At 47.3% G+C, this 18,058-nt stretch overlaps 1 protein-coding gene across 11 annotated transcripts in view; it reads left to right on the top strand.

Moving 5' to 3' along the window:
- The window catches only part of DTNB (dystrobrevin beta), a 289,602-nt gene that overhangs the window by 118,159 nt on the left and 153,385 nt on the right, over positions 1-18,058 (top strand). For 10 of the 11 annotated variants that reach the window (XM_068279912.1, XM_068279909.1, XM_068279910.1 and 7 more), the window contains exons 4-5: positions 1,111-1,324; positions 3,458-3,543. In XM_068279912.1, the coding sequence (XP_068136013.1) occupies positions 1,111-1,324; positions 3,458-3,543 (300 nt within the window). Of the gene's footprint in view, positions 1-1,110; positions 1,325-1,862; positions 1,890-3,457; positions 3,544-18,058 lie in introns of those variants that run through there. The other variant, XM_068279913.1, reaches the window with a different exon arrangement.

Below are 18,058 nucleotides of genomic sequence, written 5' to 3'. Positions count from 1 at the left end.
AGTGGCGATTGCTGCTGGAAGACTGTTCAGCGCTACGATCTACGGCAGCGCTGTACTGAGGACAGCTATGTCACTCGGCTGGGGCGGGCGGTGTAAGCCTGTGGTCCTGACGTGGGTAAGTCTCATATACATGTACGCAGCAAGTAGCCAGCAGGGTTCGGGATCCCTCAAGCGAAGAGCAAGGTTGACACTTTATGGTTGTGTTGCAGTGCGGGGGTGGGGCTGTTGAGAGGGCCAGCAGAGTGGCCTATGAGGAGAGGTGACCGGGTAAAACTCTTGACTTGCTCTCAGCCGAGTCAGTCTGCTGCACTGATCGCTGGCCGAGGTGTTTAGTGCCGCTGTACACACACTAGACTCTCGGCAGAGGCAGTCGTTATGGATGGTCTCAGCCGAGTCAGTCTGCCACACTGATCGCTGGCCGAGGTGTTAAGTGCCGCTGTACACACACTAGACTCTCAGCAGAGGGAGCCGTTATGGATGGCCTCTTCTGAGTTTCATCTGGCATGTCTGCGAGTCTGTAGGCAGGGCTGGGAGGACAGTTGTTGGAAGGTAAATGTCCTCGGTTAGATTAGAGAAGTGGAGGGTCTGTAGTAAGGACTACATCACCTCGTGTTCAGCAGAAAGTTCCGGCTCTTCTCCGACATCGTAAATCCATGCTTCACACCAACATAAAACGTTGCTTTTGATAAACATCAAGTGAAAGCAATGTCGTTTGGGAAAATACAAATCACATAAAATCTATATTATAGTCTCCTATAGATGTGGCGGGCGTCCGTGAGCAGAACAATATGTCATCCACATAGCGAGACGTCACATATAGTGAGGTCTGCCCGGGGCCTCTGTGTGACGTCTAAGGAGAACGGATATATATTATATTGTATTTCCCGACAAGGTATTATTTTACCTTGATGTTTGTTATAAGTTACGTTTTATGTCTGTATAAATAAAAAAGCAGAGATTTATTGTGACGTATGTGGAATAGCCAGACGTTTCGGTCCCGTTCTCAGCGATGAAAGCCTCTTCTCGTTATCTCGTATGCTGCATGCATCTGATAGTGTGTGCCTTCCTTCACAGATGAGTGACAGGCCCTCTTTACTGTTTGATTTGCAGTCCACCTGGTTGATATTTGGAACATGATAGAAGCCTTCCGTGACAATGGCCTTAATACACTGGATCCCAACACCGAGATCAACGTGTCGCGGCTGGAGACCATCATCTCCTCCATCTACTACCAGCTCAACAAACGCCTTCCATCTACCCACCAGATCGGCGTGGACCAGTCCATCAGCCTCCTGCTCAACTTCATGATCGCTGCGTACGACAGGTGACTCCTCCCCCTACATGACTCCTCCCCTCTCCATATCCAGCACCCTATCCTCATCAGCCTCCTGCTCAACTTCACGATAGCTGCGTACGACAGGTGACTCCTCCCCTTGGAAGACCCCTCCCCTCTCCATATCCATCCTCAGCCTCCTGCTCAACTTCATGACCGCTGCATAGGACAGGTGACTCCTCCCCCTGCATGACCCCTCCCCTCTCCATATCCAGCACCCTATCCTCGTCAGCCTCCTGCTCAACTACATGATCGCTGCGTACGACAAGTGACTCCTCCCCCTGCATGACCCCTCCCCTCTCCATATCCAGCACCCTATCCTCATCAGCCTCCTGCTCAACTACATGATAGCTGCGTACGACAGGTGACTCCTCCCCCTGCATGACTCCTCCCCTCTCCATATCCAGTACTCCATCCTCATCAGTCTCCTGCTCAACTTCATGATAGCTGCGTACGACAGGTGACTCCTCCCCCTACATGACTCCTCCCCTCTCCATATCCAGCACCCTATCCTCATCAGTCTCCTGCTCAACTACATGATCGCTGCGTATGACAGGTGACTCCTCCCCCTACATGACTCCTCCCCTCTCCATATCCAGCACCCTATCCTCATCAGCCTCCTGCTCAACTACATGATCGCTGCGTACGACAGGTGACTCCTCCCCCTGCATGACTCCTCCCCTCTCCATATACAGCACCCCATCCTCATCAGCCTCCTGCTCAACTTCATGATTGCTGCGTACGACAGGTGACTCCTCCCCCTGCATGACCCCTCCCCTCTCCATTATCAGCATTCCATCAGCCCCTCCTGCTCAACTTCATGATCGCTGTGTACGACAGGTGACTCCTCCTTCCCCCTGCATGACCCCTCCCCTCTCCATTACCAGCACTCCATCCTCATCAGCCTCCTGCTCAACTTCATGATCGCTGTGTACGACAGGTGACTCCTCCCCCTACATGACTCCTCCCCTCTCCATATCCAGCACTCCATCCTCATCAGCCTCCTGGTCAACCTTATGATCGCTGTGTACGACAGGTGACTCCTCCTCCTTATTGACCCCTCCCCATATCCATTCTCATCAGCCTCCTGCTCAACTTCATGATCGCTGTGTACAACAGTGTACTCCTCCCCCTATATGGCCCCTCTCCATATCCAGCATTCATCAGCCTCCTCCTTAATTTCATAATCGATGCGTTTGACAGGTGGCTCCTCCCCCTGCATGACCCCTCCCCTCTCCATATCCAGCATTCCACCCTCATCACCCTCCTGCTCAACTACATGATTGCTGCATATGGCAGGTAACTCCTCTCGCCTCCATATCCACCACTACCCCGCCCCTTCCCCATCAGCCTCTTGCTCACAATCATAGTTGCTGCATATGACAGGTGACTCCTCCCCACCTCCATGTTCAACTCAACCCCCTCATCAGTCTCCTCCCATTACATGACCCCTCCTTCCCTCTGTAAGGACCAGTCAGGGCTGGGACACACTAGAGCGCTTTTGGCAGCATTTGTGGATCGGTATCAATTCCAAAAAGCGCGTTGCAATGAAAGTGAATGGAGAGGAACCCACCAGAGTGATTGCCATTAGGTCAAACTGCAGGTCATGGAGCATTTTGGGAGTGTTGTCGCTCTGGAAATCGCACATGAAATTGCTTACAAAATGCTTGCAAAAGAGCGCTAGCGATTACAAACGGGTCCCAGCCCTATGGTGCTAATAACTGGCTACAGTTTGCATTTAATGATCATGCAAGCCACTACTATTAGCATCTCCCAAGTGTTCCCTGAGTGTGTTGCCCATCTCCCGCTCTGCTTCATGCTTTGCCTGCCCCAGTGTCACCCCACACAGACAGGACAGGAATGCCAGCATGAGGGCAGACTGGGACTGCATGTATCCTCTGTAAGCCCCGCTCACCTCTCATGATTGACTGTAGCAGGGTGTACTGTAGCTTGTTTGGAGTTTCACCTGCTGGCCGCAGAAGGGAAAGCATAAAGAAGGCCTCCGAAGTGCCCCTTTGGCATGTCAGTTATTGCAGGCAGGATAGCACCAGGCTAGCAGGAGGCTGTTACTGTAGATTGTGAGCTCTGAGGTCAGAGCTGACTCCTGTGCTGTGTGTCTTGCAGTGAGGGACACGGGAAACTCACCGTCTTCTCAGTGAAAGCTATCCTGGCGACCATGTGTGGAGGGAAGATCCTGGACAAGCTGCGCTGTAAGTCTGCCGCCATCTGCTGGCCTTTGTTCTTATTCATTGTGCACTTCTCCATGGCAACAACACACTGCTCACCCCTTACTGACAGCCAATTACAGCAGGCCGTGCTCCTGAAGAGCTTGCAATCTAATATTCCCACATACACAGTGCAGGGCCAGTTTACTCATGTGACAGTTTGATGTTGTGGAGGACGGGGGATGAGAATGGATAGAAAATACACTCAGTGCACAGAGTGTTACTGGTCTGGGCCCTGGATCTCCACATAGAGGTGGCCACATACAATATGATTTTTTATATTTATTTTCAGTTTGAGAAAAAAATCTGCCTAATGTATTCCATGCCTGTGGTTAATTTTTTTTTAGTGTTAATGTTAGTGTACAAATGTTGAAAAAATGAATTTTAAATCAAGAAATTGTCAATCTACTACACCATTCAACTTTCTCAGAGTACCTTCAGTGTAAAATAGATGGCCTGCAATGTAAAAGTGTCCACACACGACACAATATAGTGATCCGATTTTATGGCAATTCGATAAATATGATCGGATCTCCTGAAAAAAATCGAAAGCTTTTTTTTTTCATTCGACTGAAAGATAGGATTTCCAGTCTTTTCCGATTTTTATCAATCCGGAATGCTGGAAATTTTTCTTCAATTTTTCTAAATGTGTGTGTGTATTGTTCTAAATGTGTGTATGGTGTGTGTGTTAGATTGCCAATGTATTAATATTACACACCCTAGCTATTTTCTCCATTCCCCATCATTATCATAATTGGGGAAACATAACATAGGTGTGTGGTATATTGCTCATATTTTTGAAATGTTACAATCAGTCAGAAAAATTGATTGCAATTCTTCAATTGAACAGATATTTAAAAAATTGTATGGTGTGTGGCCACCTTAAGGCTCTCTATTACTGTTGGCAGGATTGGCGGGTGATAAGGTTATTCGCTCACCTGTAATTCAATAATGAGAGAAACTTCACCCCCTCCATCTGCACGACAGCCGTGGCCATATTTACCAATACGTATTATCCCATCGCTGTTCATTTGGGCGCTGAGACTCCGGGGATACGTTAAAGGGACCCTGCGCTCTCCTTAAAATCACAATTTGGACTTACCGGGGGCTTCCTCCAGCCCCCCGTAGCCTGCGAGGTCCCCAGCGTCCTCCTGGCTCCTCCCCCAGTCCCGCTGCCGGCTCTGTTAATCGCCCGACTTCACCTTGAAGACGTCCGTACGCGCCTACGCTGCACGCCACGAGTCATCATGCCGACTGACGGGAAAGTCCTGCGCATGCGCATGTTCAGTCTTAGAGAACCGCGCATGCGCAGGACTCTCATGTACTTTATTATATCAGTAGTTTACTATATCAGGATTGGTCATTCATTGTGTATTCATACAGGTGCATGGCTGGGACCCGGGGACAGTGTTTACTATATCAGAGTAACTGAACAGTGATGGGATAATACGTACCGGTAAACATGGCCACGGCTGTCTTACAGATGGAGGGGGCGGAGTTTCTTTCATTAGTGAATTGCGAGTCAGTGATTAACCTCAAATCTTTTTATGAAAAACTTGCAAACATAATATTTACAATGATCACAAAAAAAAAAAAGATTCAAACAAAACTCAATACATTAATATTTCCCCAAAGCACCCTCCTATCATTAATGTCTTTATCTCTCGGATATACTCTCTTTACACTGCCATGAATATCTGTCCTTATACTCTGCACAGGTGACACCACCACCCTCCCGGCCCCGGCAGCAGTAATAGAGATCCTTACATTGCCAGCTCTTCTTACACTGAAAAGGTCTATAAAAATTGATGAGAAAAATCAGCCAATCTCAATCAGCTTACATCAATATAAAAAAAAGTGGACATTCAATCAGATTTCTCACTCAAAAAAAAACAAAAAACAAGCTTGCTTTTTCTGTACAACAGAATGTTTTTCTTGTTTGGTTTGTGGCCACTCAGGACCCGCGGTCTCTCTGTAGCTGCAGTGTTGGTGCATGTGCTGCACTGAGCTGGGGCTGTGATTGGTTGCACCTCATGGCTGAGGCTTCCTGTTGTATCAGAGAATGTAGAGCTCTGATAGCTGTGTGACACCTGCCTGTGATAGCTAAGCCTCACCAAAGACATAACGCTGGCTCCCTCTGCTGGCGAAACGGTAGCACTGCATGCAGTATATCAAAGTCAAATTACAGTATGGCGGGGCCCATACACTTAACGATTTTCCCGCCGATATACAGCAGATTTGATCACTGTGATCGAATCTGCTGTGAAATCGTTGCTCAAACGCTGACCGAGCGATCAATTTCTGTCCAAAATCAATCGTTCCCGTCGATCTGTCCGTGTGGAAGATTTCGCTCAATCGCTGGCGGGTCGGGAGTGCGTCGATAGCGGCGTTCGAATGTCCAACGACCGATGCTAGCGGCAATACATTACCTGTTCCGCCGGCGCGTGTCCCCGCCATTCCTTCTCCGCTGGGCTCTAGCTGGCTTCACTTACTTCCTTTCCTGACAGGAAGTTTAAACAGTAGAGCGCCCTCTACTATTTGAATTTCCCCCGACAGGAAGTAAAGTGAAGCTGAAGCCCAGAGCGGAGAAGAGACAGCGGAGACCGGGGGACTCCCGCCGGCCGGATCAGGTAATTTATGCTGGGGGGGGGGGGGGGGGGGAGGCGGGCAGCGGCAGCTTCACAGATTGAGAATCGGTTCCATAGTGAAATCGATTCAAAATCTGTTTGCAGTGTAGGCAGCCAATAGATCCCTCTGTGATCAGATTAGCTCAGAGAGGGATCTATCTGCTGGTCGATCTGGTGGCAATAGACCAGTGTATGGCAGCCTTTAGACAGGACAAGACAAATATAATTTGTATCCAGCTTTTCTCCTGGCAGACTCAAAGCGCCAGAGCTGCAGCCACTAGGGTGCACTGTGTAGGTTTTTACCTTTTATACAATGCAGATTGCCTGGCTGTCCTGCTGATCCTCTGCCTTTAATGCTTTTAGCCATGAACAAGCATGCAGATCAGGTGCTCTGACTGGATTAGCTGCATGCTTTTTCCAGGTGTGTGATTCACACACTACTGCAGCCAACGAGCTCAGCAGGACAGCCAGGCAACTGGTATTGTTTAGAAGGAAATAAATATGGCAGCCACCATATCCATTTCACTTCACTTCAGTTGTCTTTTAAATGTTATCAAATAATTGTTTATGCCTAGCCTGGTACACATGCAAGATAATATTCAGCCAAGACAATAGCTGAGCACTTTCTCAGCAAAGGCTGTAGCATCTGCACAGTTAGCCTCAGTGCTGTTTACTATCCCTTCTGTAGGCGAGGAGCTTGTCTGTACAGCGCTCCCACTTGCTCCTGACCGCCCCCTTTGGAGCGACTTCATTCCATCCTGTCCGATCCTTAATTTTGATCAATTTCAATTGGAATCTGCCAGTGATTGATGCCGCAAAGAAAGTAATGTATGAGCACCGTTCTCGCTGTGCTCTGCCAACCCCCCCCCCCCCCCCTTTTTTTTTTTTGTCAGAAGAAATCTTTATTGAGAATAGGCATACGCTGCCCAGCTTCAGGTGTATCTGCAGGCTTCAGATATAGGATACAGTAAAATCCCTTCATGGTAAACTCCTGACCAAGCACTTTACTATATCAGGATTGGTCATACATTGTGTATTCATACAGGTGCATGGCTGGGACCCGGGGACAGTGTTTTCTGTATCAGAGTTTCCTATAACAGGATTCGGCTGTAGTATGAAAAGATAGAGGATGTAAGCATTGGTAATAAATAACTGCCATCCTGTTGTGTCAGTCATCAGGTGACAGGCACTTCCTGTTGCCCTGCCCGTGTTATGACAGGTGCAGGAGACCTGTTCCTGTACAGACAGCAGCCTGACTGAGGCCTTAGCTGACGACCCTCTGTCACATAAGTCTGACATCTGTACAGAGCTTAGACAACAGGCAAGCGCTGGATTGCAGGCTAATCCCAAGAAAACGCCATTCTTGTATAATAATGTAACTTTTATTAAATCGACCTAAAATGGGCTATACTCATGAGACCATACAGACATGTACGTTTCTCTGGCATGCTAGATAGGTGTAACAGGAAAAAAGACCGACTCTCGTCATCCGAGTACTAAATATAACGAAACTCACAAAACTAGCTACGCTTCAAAAAACCAGAAATGTGCTCTGATACAGGATAAACCTTTGTTTCAACTCGTTCAAGCGGGCCTCCGAGTACACCCGTAGTGAGAGGGATATGGAGGCTGCCATTATTTCCTTTCAAACAATACTAGTTTCCTGGCAGCCCTGCTGATCTCTTTAGCTGCAGTAGTGTCTGAATCACATCAGAAACAAGCATGCAGCTAATCTAATCAGAAACACCTGATCTGCTGCATGCTTGTTCATGATCTATGGCTAAAAGTATTAGAGGCAGAGGATTAGCCAGGCAATATGCATAGTTTAAAAGGAAACACATATGGCAGCCACCATTCCCCTCCCACTTCAGATATGGTTTAAGGACCCATCTGATCACCATTGCTTACCCGTCATGTTCATATTTCTAACATCCCTGGGGCATACAACCCGCTCCCTCCTATGTATCCCTCTGCCCCGCTCCTTAGATTGTAAGGCTATTTGGCAGGGATCTCCCTCCCCCCTCCATGTGCTCTTCTCCACCACCATATGGACTCAGTGACTCGTCTCCTATACCTATCCCAACATTGTTACATCATTAGATTGTGTACCATTATTGAATGCTATAATGTCTCTTTGTAACATTGTCTCCCCTATCTACTGTACATCGCTGCGTAGTATGTTAGTGCTTTATAAAGAAAAGTTTTATAATAATAGTTGTCAAAGAAAGCAGCTAGCTGTAAAAAAACAAAACAAAAAAAATCACTAATACAATTATTTATCATCATTTTTAGGGGTACCCACACAGGTCATTTTTTTATTACATTTGTAGAATAAGCACATGACATGACTATGTACCGGTACTCTGTAAAGTGCTGCAGAAAATGTCAGTGCTATATAAATACCTAATAATAATATGGTAGGGCATTAGATTATGACTATGGTAGGATTAGAGTGTGAGCTCCTCTGAGGACAGTCAGTGACATGACTATGTACTCTGTAATGTGCTGCAGAAAATGTCAGTGCTATATAAATACATAATAATAATATGGTAGGACATTAGACTATGACTATGGTAGGATTAGAGTGTGAGCTCCTCTGAGGACAGTCAGTGACATGACTATGTACTCTGTAATGTGCTGCAGAAAATGTCAGTGCTATATAAATACATAATAATAATATGGTAGGACATTAGATTATGACTATGGTAGGATTAGAGTGTGAGCTCCTCTGAGGACAGTCAGTGACATGACTATGTACTCTGTAATGTGCTGCAGAAGATGTCAGTGCTATATAAATACATAATAATAATATGGTAGGACATTACACTATGACTATAGTAGGATTAGATTGTGAGCTCCTCTAAGGACAGTCAGTGACATGACTATGTACTCTGTAATGTGCTGCAGAAGATGTCAGTGCTATATAAATACATAATAATAATATGGTAGGACATTACACTATGACTATAGTAGGATTAGATTGTGAGATCCTCTGAGGACAGTCAGTGACATGACTATGTACTCTGTACAGTGCTGCAGAAGATGTCAGTGCTATATAAATGCATTATAATAATATGGTAGGACATTAGACTATGACTATGGTAGGATATTACACTACGACTGATAGGGATTAGAGTGTGACGTCCTCTGAGGACAGTCAGTGACATGACTATGTACTCTGTAATGTGCTGCAGAAGATGTCAGTGTTATATAAATACATAATAATAATATGGTAGGACATATGGCTATGGTAGGATTAGATTGTGAGCTCCTCTGAGGACAATCAGTGACATGACTATGTACTCTGTAATGTGCTGCAGGAGATGTCAGTGCTATATAAATACATAATAATAATACGGTAGGACATTACACTATGACTATGGTAGGATTAGATTGTGAGCTCCTCTGAGGACGGTCAGTGACATGACTATGTACTCTGTAATGTGCTGCAGGAGATGTCAGTGCTATATAAATACATAATAATAATATGGTAGGACATAACACCATGACTATGGTAGGATTAGATTGTGAGCTCCTCTGAGGACAGTCAGGGACATGACTATGTACTCTGTAATGTGCTGCAGGAGATGTTAGTGCTATATAAATACATAATAATATGGTAGGACATTAGACTATGACTATGGTAGGATTAGATTGTGAGCTCCTCTGAGGACAGTCAGTGACAGGACTATGTACTCTGTAATGTGCTGCAGGAGATGTCAGTGCTATATAAATACATAATAATAATATGGTAGGACATTAGACTATGACTTTGGTAGGATTAGATTGTGAGCTCCTCTGAGGACAGTCAGTGACAGGACTATGTACTCTGTAATGTGCTGCAGGAGATGTCAGTGCTATATAAATACATAATAATAATATGGTAGGACATAACACCATGACTATGGTAGGATTAGATTGTGAGCTCCTCTGAGGACAGTCAGGGACATGACTATGTACTCTGTAATGTGCTGCAGGAGATGTTAGTGCTATATAAATACATAATAATATGGTAGGACATTAGACTATGACTATGGTAGGATTAGATTGTGAGCTCCTCTGAGGACAGTCAGTGACATGACTGTGTACTCTGTAAAGTGCTGCAGAAGATGTCAGTGCTATATAAATACATAATAATAATATGGTAGGACATTAGACTATGACTATGGTAAGATTAGACTGTGAGCTCCCATGAGGACAGTCAGTGACATGACTATGTGCTCTGTGCAGTGCTGCAGAAGATGTCAGTGCTATATAAATACATAATTATAATTTGAGAGGACATTAGACTGACTATGGTAGGATTAGATCATCAGGGATGGCCAAACTTGTTCATCTCGCAAGATGCTTTAAAATTTGGCAATTCCAGGAGATCTACCAACATTTCAAATGCTAAGCTTAGCTAATAGCTGCAGAATCCTCCCCCTCCCATTGTCATGAGCAGGTACAGGTGCCCAGGTATAGGTAGCCAGGCATAGGTGCCTCCTGTATAGGTAGCAAGGCATAGGTGCCTCCTGTATAGGTAGCCAGGCATAGGTGCCTCCTGTATAGGTAGCCAGGCATAGGTGCCTCCTGTATAGGTAGCAAGGCATAGGTGCCTCCTGTATAGGTAGCAAGGCATAGGTGCCTCCTGTATAGGTAGCAAGGCATAGGTGCCTCCTGTATAGGTAGCCAGGCATAGGTGCCTTCAGTATAGATGGCTAGGTATAGGTGCCTTCAGTATAGGTAGCTAGTTATAGGTGCCTTCAGTATAGATAGCTAGTTATAGGTGCCTTCAGTATAGATAGCTAGTTATAGGTGCCTCCAGTATAGGTAGCCAGGCATAGGTGCCTCCTGTATAGGTAGCAAGGCATAGGTGCTTTCAGTATAGATGGCTAGGTATAGGTGCCTTCAGTATAGGTAGCTAGTTATAGGTGCCTTCAGTATAGATAGCTAGTTATAGGTGCCTCCAGTATAGGTAGCTATAGTTATAGGTGCCTCCAGTATAGGTAGCTATAGGTACAGGTGCCTTCAGTATAGATGGCTAGGTATAAGTGCCTTCAGTATAGGTAGCTAGTTATAGGTGCCTTCAGTATAGATAGCTAGTTATAGGTGCCTCCAGTATAGGTAGCTATAGTTATAGGTGCCTCCAGTATAGGTAGCTATAGGTACAGGTGCCTTCAGTATAGGTAGCTAGTTATAGGTGCCTTCAGTATAGGTAGCTAGTTATTGGTGCCTCCAGTATAGGTAGCTATAGGTACAGGTGCCTTCAGTATAGGTAGCTAGTTATAGGTGCCTTCAGTATAGATAGCTAGTTATAGGTGCCTCCAGTATAGATAGCTATAGGTATAGGTGCCTTCAGTATAAGTAGCTAGATATAGGTGCCTTCAGTATAGGTAGCTAGTTATAGGTGCCTTCAGTATAGGTAGCTAGTTATAGGTGCCTTCAGTATAGGTAGCTAGTTATAGGTGCCTTCAGTATAGGTAGCTAGTTATAGGTGCCTTCAGTATAGGTAGCTAGTTATAGGTGCCTTCAGTATAGGTAGCTAGTTATAGGTGCCTCCAGTATAGGTAGCTATAGGTATAGGTGCCTTCAGTATAGGAAGCTAGCTTTAGGTGCCCCGAGAATAGATAGTTAGCTATAACTAGCTAGCTATAGGTGTTCCCAGTAAAGGTAGTTAGCTGTAGGTGTCCCCAGTATATATAGATAGCTATAGGTGCTCCCAGTATAGGTAGCTAGGTATAGATGCCACCAGTATAGGTTTGCTAGGTACAGGTGCCTTCAGTATAGGTAGCTAGTTATAGGTGCCTTCAGTATAGGTAGCTAAGTATATGCGCCACTTACCTCCCTCCAGCGGCACTGTCTGGGGCTCGTCCTGGTCTCCCCTCCTTCAGCCACAGCTGAGTGGAGGGCAGATGAGTAAAGCTGGCCACTAACGGTCCAATTTCTAGCGAAAAATCGTTCGAGCGATCAGAAATTCTGATCGGACGAAAAAACGTTCACTACACCATCAACTAACCAATCATTGCTTCCTATCTATCACGACCACCAAGAGAATCCAAATTTTCGTTAGACGAAAATTCATTCGGGCGACATTTTTTTTCAGTCGTTCATAATCGATTGTGTCCACCAATGGAGATTATTTACAACCAATCCGATCAGAATTTCTGATCGCTCGAACGATTTTTCGCTAGAAATTGGACCGTTAGTGGCCAGCTTAAGCCGGCAGCTGAGGGAGCGCTCCGGCACGTGTATGTGTTTTTGCCCAGTGCCACCCCCAGCCATGGCGGTGCATCATAGCAGAACCGCCTCTCTTCAGCTGCGCAGTGTACGGCCGTGTTCTACCCAGCAGGCGGTCGCCAACTACCGGTAGATCGCGATCGACCTATTGGGCACCCAAGAATTAGATTGTGAGTTAGTCGGACAGTCAGTGACGTGACTATGAACTCTGTAAAGTGCTGCAGAAGATGTACGTGCTATATAAATACATAATAATGGCGCAGCACGGTGGCGTAGTGGTTAGCGCTCTCGCCTTGCAGTGCTGGGCCCCTGGTTCGAATCCCAGCCAGGGCACTATCTGCAAAGAGTTTGTATGTTCTCTCCGTGTCTGCGTGGGTTTCCTCCGGGCACTCCGGTTTCCTCCCACATTCCAAAAACATACAAATAAGTTAATTGGCTGCCCGCTAAAAATTGGCCCTAGACCACAGTACTTACACTACATAATATAGACATATGGCAATGGTAGAGATTAGATTGTGAGCTCCTTTGAGGGACAGTTAGTGAGAAGACAATATATATATATATATATATATATATATATATATATATATATATATATATACACTGTACAGCGCTGCGTAATATGTCGGCGCTATATAAATACTAAATAATAATAATAATAATAATATAAAGGAATGGCAGTTGCCAGAAGACAGTAGGAGAAATGGTATTCGCATGTGATTTAATACACATAGATTTTCAGCAGCAAAGTCCTTCAGCAAGGTGAGTATTAAAAATCAGAGCAGCAGGTACTTCCAATCATCCCATTGTATTATTATTTAATCTACGCTCTCCCCCTGGAGTACGCAATATATATTCCTATTATAGCTTCTGAGAATGTAGCCTGGAAGTTGTGAGAATGTAGCCTGGAAGTTGTGAGAATGTAGCCTGGAAGTTGTGAGAATGTAGCCTGGAAGTTGTGAGAATGTAGGCTGGAAGTTGTGAGAATGTAGCCTGGAAGTTGTGAGAATGTAGCCTGGAAGTTGTGAGAATGTAGCCTGGAAGTTGTGAGAATGTAGCCTGGAAGTTGTGAGAATGTAGCCTGGAAGTTGTGAGAATGTAGCCTGGAAGTTGTGAGAATGTAGCCTGGAAGTTGTGAGAATGTAGCCTGGAAGTTGTGAGAATGTAGCCTGGAAGTTGTGAGAATGTAGCCTGGAAGTTGTGAGAATGTAGCCTGGAAGTTGTGAGAATGTAGCCTGGAAGTTGTGAGAATGTAGCCTGGAAGTTGTGAGAATGTAGCCTGGAAGTTGTGAGAATGTAGCCTGGAAGTTGTGAGAATGTAGCCTGGAAGTTGTGAGAATGTAGCCTGGAAGTTGTGAGAATGTAGCCTGGAAGTTGTGAGAATGTAGGCTGGAAGTTGTGAGAATGTAGGCTGGAAGTTGTGAGAATGTAGCCTGGAAGTTGTGAGAATGTAGCCTGGAAGTTGTGAGAATGTAGCCTGGAAGTTGTGAGAATGTAGCCTGGAAGTTGTGAGAATGTAGCCTGGAAGTTGTGAGAATGTAGCCTGGAAGTTGTGAGAATGTAGCCTGGAAGTTGTGAGAATGTAGCCTGGAAGTTGTGAGAGGGGGTTTTCTGCTGTGGAAGTGGTGTAGCATTATTATTGTTGTTTTTCTCTGTCTGGCTGCTGGGGATGCAGTTTGTTTTGGGCAGTTTTAATTATACTTAAACAAAGAAAGAAAAAGTAAATGATAATGATCAGTATAAGCCAGCAGAGTAACTGCTGCGTGATTTTTTTCATTTTTTGTTTAATAATATATTTTAGAAGGGCTTTTAAAGAGGCCCTGTAGTGACATATAGTAGAATGCAGTAAATTATTCAGGATACCAACTTTTTTATGGTAATTTTCCTGGTTTCAACATCAGAAACTCTTCCTATATCTATATATTGCTGTATAGTGGTATGTAGCTCCTCCCTCCCAGTGATGTCACAGCCTAGGCTATTTAGCTATGCGGAATTCTCCTCCCAGAGCATTCTGGGAGACCAGGCATTATTTATAGTGGCTTTGGAGCGCTGAGTATACAAGCATTCCACAGAGATCACCTGCCAGCACTAAAGATGTCACCACCTGTGATAAATTTCAGTAAAGTCAGGGAGAAGAATTATTTTGCAATTGGCAAACATGGACTAAAAAATGTGTAAATTAATACTTTAAAAAAACAAAAACAAGCCATTTTCTTCATTCATTTTTGCAGTTTTTTCAGTACAGTTCCTCTTTAAAACCAGAGATGAACGATTCACACAAAATAAACATATCAGTCGATAGCTTGTAAAGAATAAATGCTCTACCTGATAATTTGGCCGCACTGGTGTGCCTTTTTGAGTGTTTTTTTTATTCATTATTGCTCCAGGAAAAATCCAATATGGCCGCCGGCTCATATCCCTTCTGCTTCCAGGTTATGAGTTGATCGGGATGTGTTGTCTAGGCTCTATGAGACTAGACATGCAGGGCTGCTGCTGCAGGTTTGCATCTGTGTGCATTCAACTTTATTATTCTGGAATGCTGTGTGGCTGCCTGTAGGAAGCGTCTCTCGTAGAAATGCAACTGCACACAGTAGATAATAATGATGACTGGCTCCACAGTGCGCACAGATCACACAACCACACTTGTCTGTTTCAGAGCTTCTTTCTCAGCAGAGCAACCCCTCCCATGTCATCAGCTTTGAGTATGCAAAGCAGGAAAGCTGAGCCAGGAGGGGGAGGGCTTAAAAAAAACTTTACAGAAGACTGACTCAGCTATAATGATTCCAGGTCAAACCTAGACTGAATGCTCAGTCGGGGATTCTTATCACAGCTGTTAACAGACAGATTTAGCAGAGAAGGATGAAACTAAAAGCAGGGTAGGTGTTTACTGTCATGTACCCACTGATAAATGTAATAAAATACATGAGGGTGCTTTGTCTCAGGTTCTCTTTAAGCTGAGGCCATTTTTACACTGTATTGTGGTGCACCACCCCCATTGCATCGCAATGCCAAAATATAGATTCATTTAACCCTGCTGCAGCGTGTGCCGACAGGGTCATATCCAGGGCTGTGCAGTCGGAGCAAATTTGGTTACCAGGAGTCGGGGTCGGTGGTTTCATAAACTGAAGAGTGGGATGATTTTTGTACCGACTCTAAAGCCCTGGTCATATCCATAGCAACGCCCTTCACCACCCGTCGCCCTGTGACATACACCCTGCTGGACAGGAAATACGTCACTGGGATTCCGGGCTTCACCGCCGTATTTGCGTTGTTACACATATGCGTGCCGCGCCGACAACTTATTTGCAATTTTTGCTTTGCCCACAGACTTCCATGCGTGCCATCGCTGTGGAAGTCTGACGGTAACGCACTGTTGACTTTGCGGCAGGTGGCCGGTGCTTTAGAAACTCAATGGGGTAGGTGTACTGGGCCCTATGAACCTTTATTGCTGTTGTGTTACCCTGCAGCACAAAGAAAGAGGCCCAGTGCAAAAGGGCCTGGAGGGACACTTTCCACAGGATGTCTTATTTGTTACTGAGTTTTGCTGTTTTAATTATTTTCTCTCTTTTTTTCAATGTTCACTCTTTAACACAAGCTATATTTAGCAGTGAAATAGGTTGAAGCTGGGGAATGCGGTGTTGCTGAAGGGGGCCCCCTGCTGGCCGGTTGTATATTGCACAGTGTGTAATGCAGGCAATGTACATTAAGCTGGAGCCCAGCGTGTTTCTGTATGTAGGAGGAGACCACGCTTTGTGTGAGAGGATTAGAGCACTTTGTGTTCAGCCGCTCTCTGCAGGATTTCCCCCCAACCGTCATGTCATGTCCCACAGCCCCTGCCAGCTCTGACGAGCTTCAGTCGCCCCCGCTACGAGAGGGCACAGTGTATGGGGAGACTGCTACTCGTGCCGGCCATGCAGGGGCTGGAGGGAGGGGAGTGTTCCTGAGCGGGGCATTCCTGCTGGTGGCTGCTGGAGGGGTGAGCGCCCCCTGTAGAGAGGTCACAGTGTATGGGGAGTCCGCCATGCATTGGCTGGAGGGAGGGGAGTGTTCCTGAGCGGGGCATTCCTGCTGGTGGCTGCTGGAGGGGTGAGCGCCCCCTGTAGTGAGGTCACAGTGTATGGGGAGTCCGCCATGCAGGGGCTGGAGGAAGGGGAGTGCTCCTGAGCAAGGGATCCCTGCTGGAGGCTGCTGGAGTGGTGAGCGCCCCCTGTAGTGAGGTCACAGTATATGGGGAGTCTGCCATGTAGGGGCTGGAGGGAGGGGAGTGTTCCTGAGCGGGAGATCTCTGCTGGTGGCAGCTGGAGCGGTGAGCGCCCCCTGTAGTGAGGTCACAGTGTATGGGGAGTCTGCCATGTAGGGGCTGGAGGGAGGGGAGTGTTCCTGAGCGGGAGATCTCTGCTGGTGGCTGCTGGAGCGGTGAGCGCCCCCTGTAGTGAGGTCACAGTGTATGGGGAGTCCGCCATGCAGGGGCTGGAGGAAGGGGAGTGCTCCTGAGCAAGGGATCCCTGCTGGAGGCTGCTGGAGTGGTGAGCGCCACCTGTAGTGAGGTCACAGTGTATGGGGAGTCCGCCATGCAGGGGCTGGAGGGAGGAGAGTGTTCCTGAGCGGAGTATCCCTGCTGGTGGCTGCTGGAGCGGTGAGCGCCCCCTGTAGTGAGGGCACAGTGTATGGGGAGTCCGCCATGCAGGGGCTGGAGGGAGGGGAGTGTTCCTGAGCGGAGGACCCCTGCTGGAGCGGTGAGCGCCCCCTGTAGTGAGGTCACAGTGTATGGGGAGTCCGCCATGCAGGGGCTGGAGGGAGGGGAGTGTTCCTGAGCGGAGGACCCCTGCTGGAGCGGTGAGCGCCCCCTGTAGTGAGGTCACAGTGTATGGGGAGTCCGCCATGCAGGGGCTGGAGGGAGGGGAGTGTTCCTGAGCGGAGGACCCCTGCTGGAGCGGTGAGCGCCCCCTGTAGTGAGGTCACAGTGTATGGGGAGTCCGCCATGCAGGGGCTGGAGGGAGGAGAGTGTTCCTGAGCGGAGTATCCCTGCTGGAGGCTGCTGGAGTGGTGAGCGCCCCCTGTAGTGAGGTCACAGTGTATGGGGAGTCCGCCATGCAGGGGCTGGAGGGAGGGGAGTGTTCCTGAGCGGGGGATCCCTGCTGGTGGCTGCTGGAGCGGTGAGCGCCCCCTGTAGTGAGGTCACAGTGTATGGGGAGTCCGCCATGCAGGGGCTGGAGGGAGGAGAGTGTTCCTGAGCGGAGTATCCCTGCTGGTGGCTGCTGGAGCGGTAAGCGCCCCCTGTAGTGAGGTCACAGTGTATGGGGAGTCCGCCATGCAGGGGCTGGAGGGAGGGGAGTGTTCCTGAGCGGAGGACCCCTGCTGGAGCGGTGAGCGCCCCCTGTAGTGAGGTCACAGTGTATGGGGAGTCCGCCATGCAGGGGCTGGAGGGAGGAGAGTGTTCCTGAGCGGGGGATCCCTGCTGGTGGCTGCTGGAGCGGTGAGCGCCCCCTGTAGTGAGGTCACAGTGTATGGGGAGTCCGCCATGCAGGGGCTGGAGGGAGGAGAGTGTTCCTGAGCAAGGGATCCCTGCTGGTGGCTGCTGGAGCGGTAAGCGCCCCCTGTAGTGAGGTCACAGTGTATGGGGAGTCCGCCATGCAGGGGCTGGAGGGAGGGGA

Source organism: Hyperolius riggenbachi, chromosome 4, assembly GCF_040937935.1.
Source record: "Hyperolius riggenbachi isolate aHypRig1 chromosome 4, aHypRig1.pri, whole genome shotgun sequence".
Taxonomy (NCBI): domain Eukaryota; kingdom Metazoa; phylum Chordata; class Amphibia; order Anura; family Hyperoliidae; genus Hyperolius; species Hyperolius riggenbachi.
This window is presented reverse-complemented; position numbering and strand designations above follow the sequence as displayed.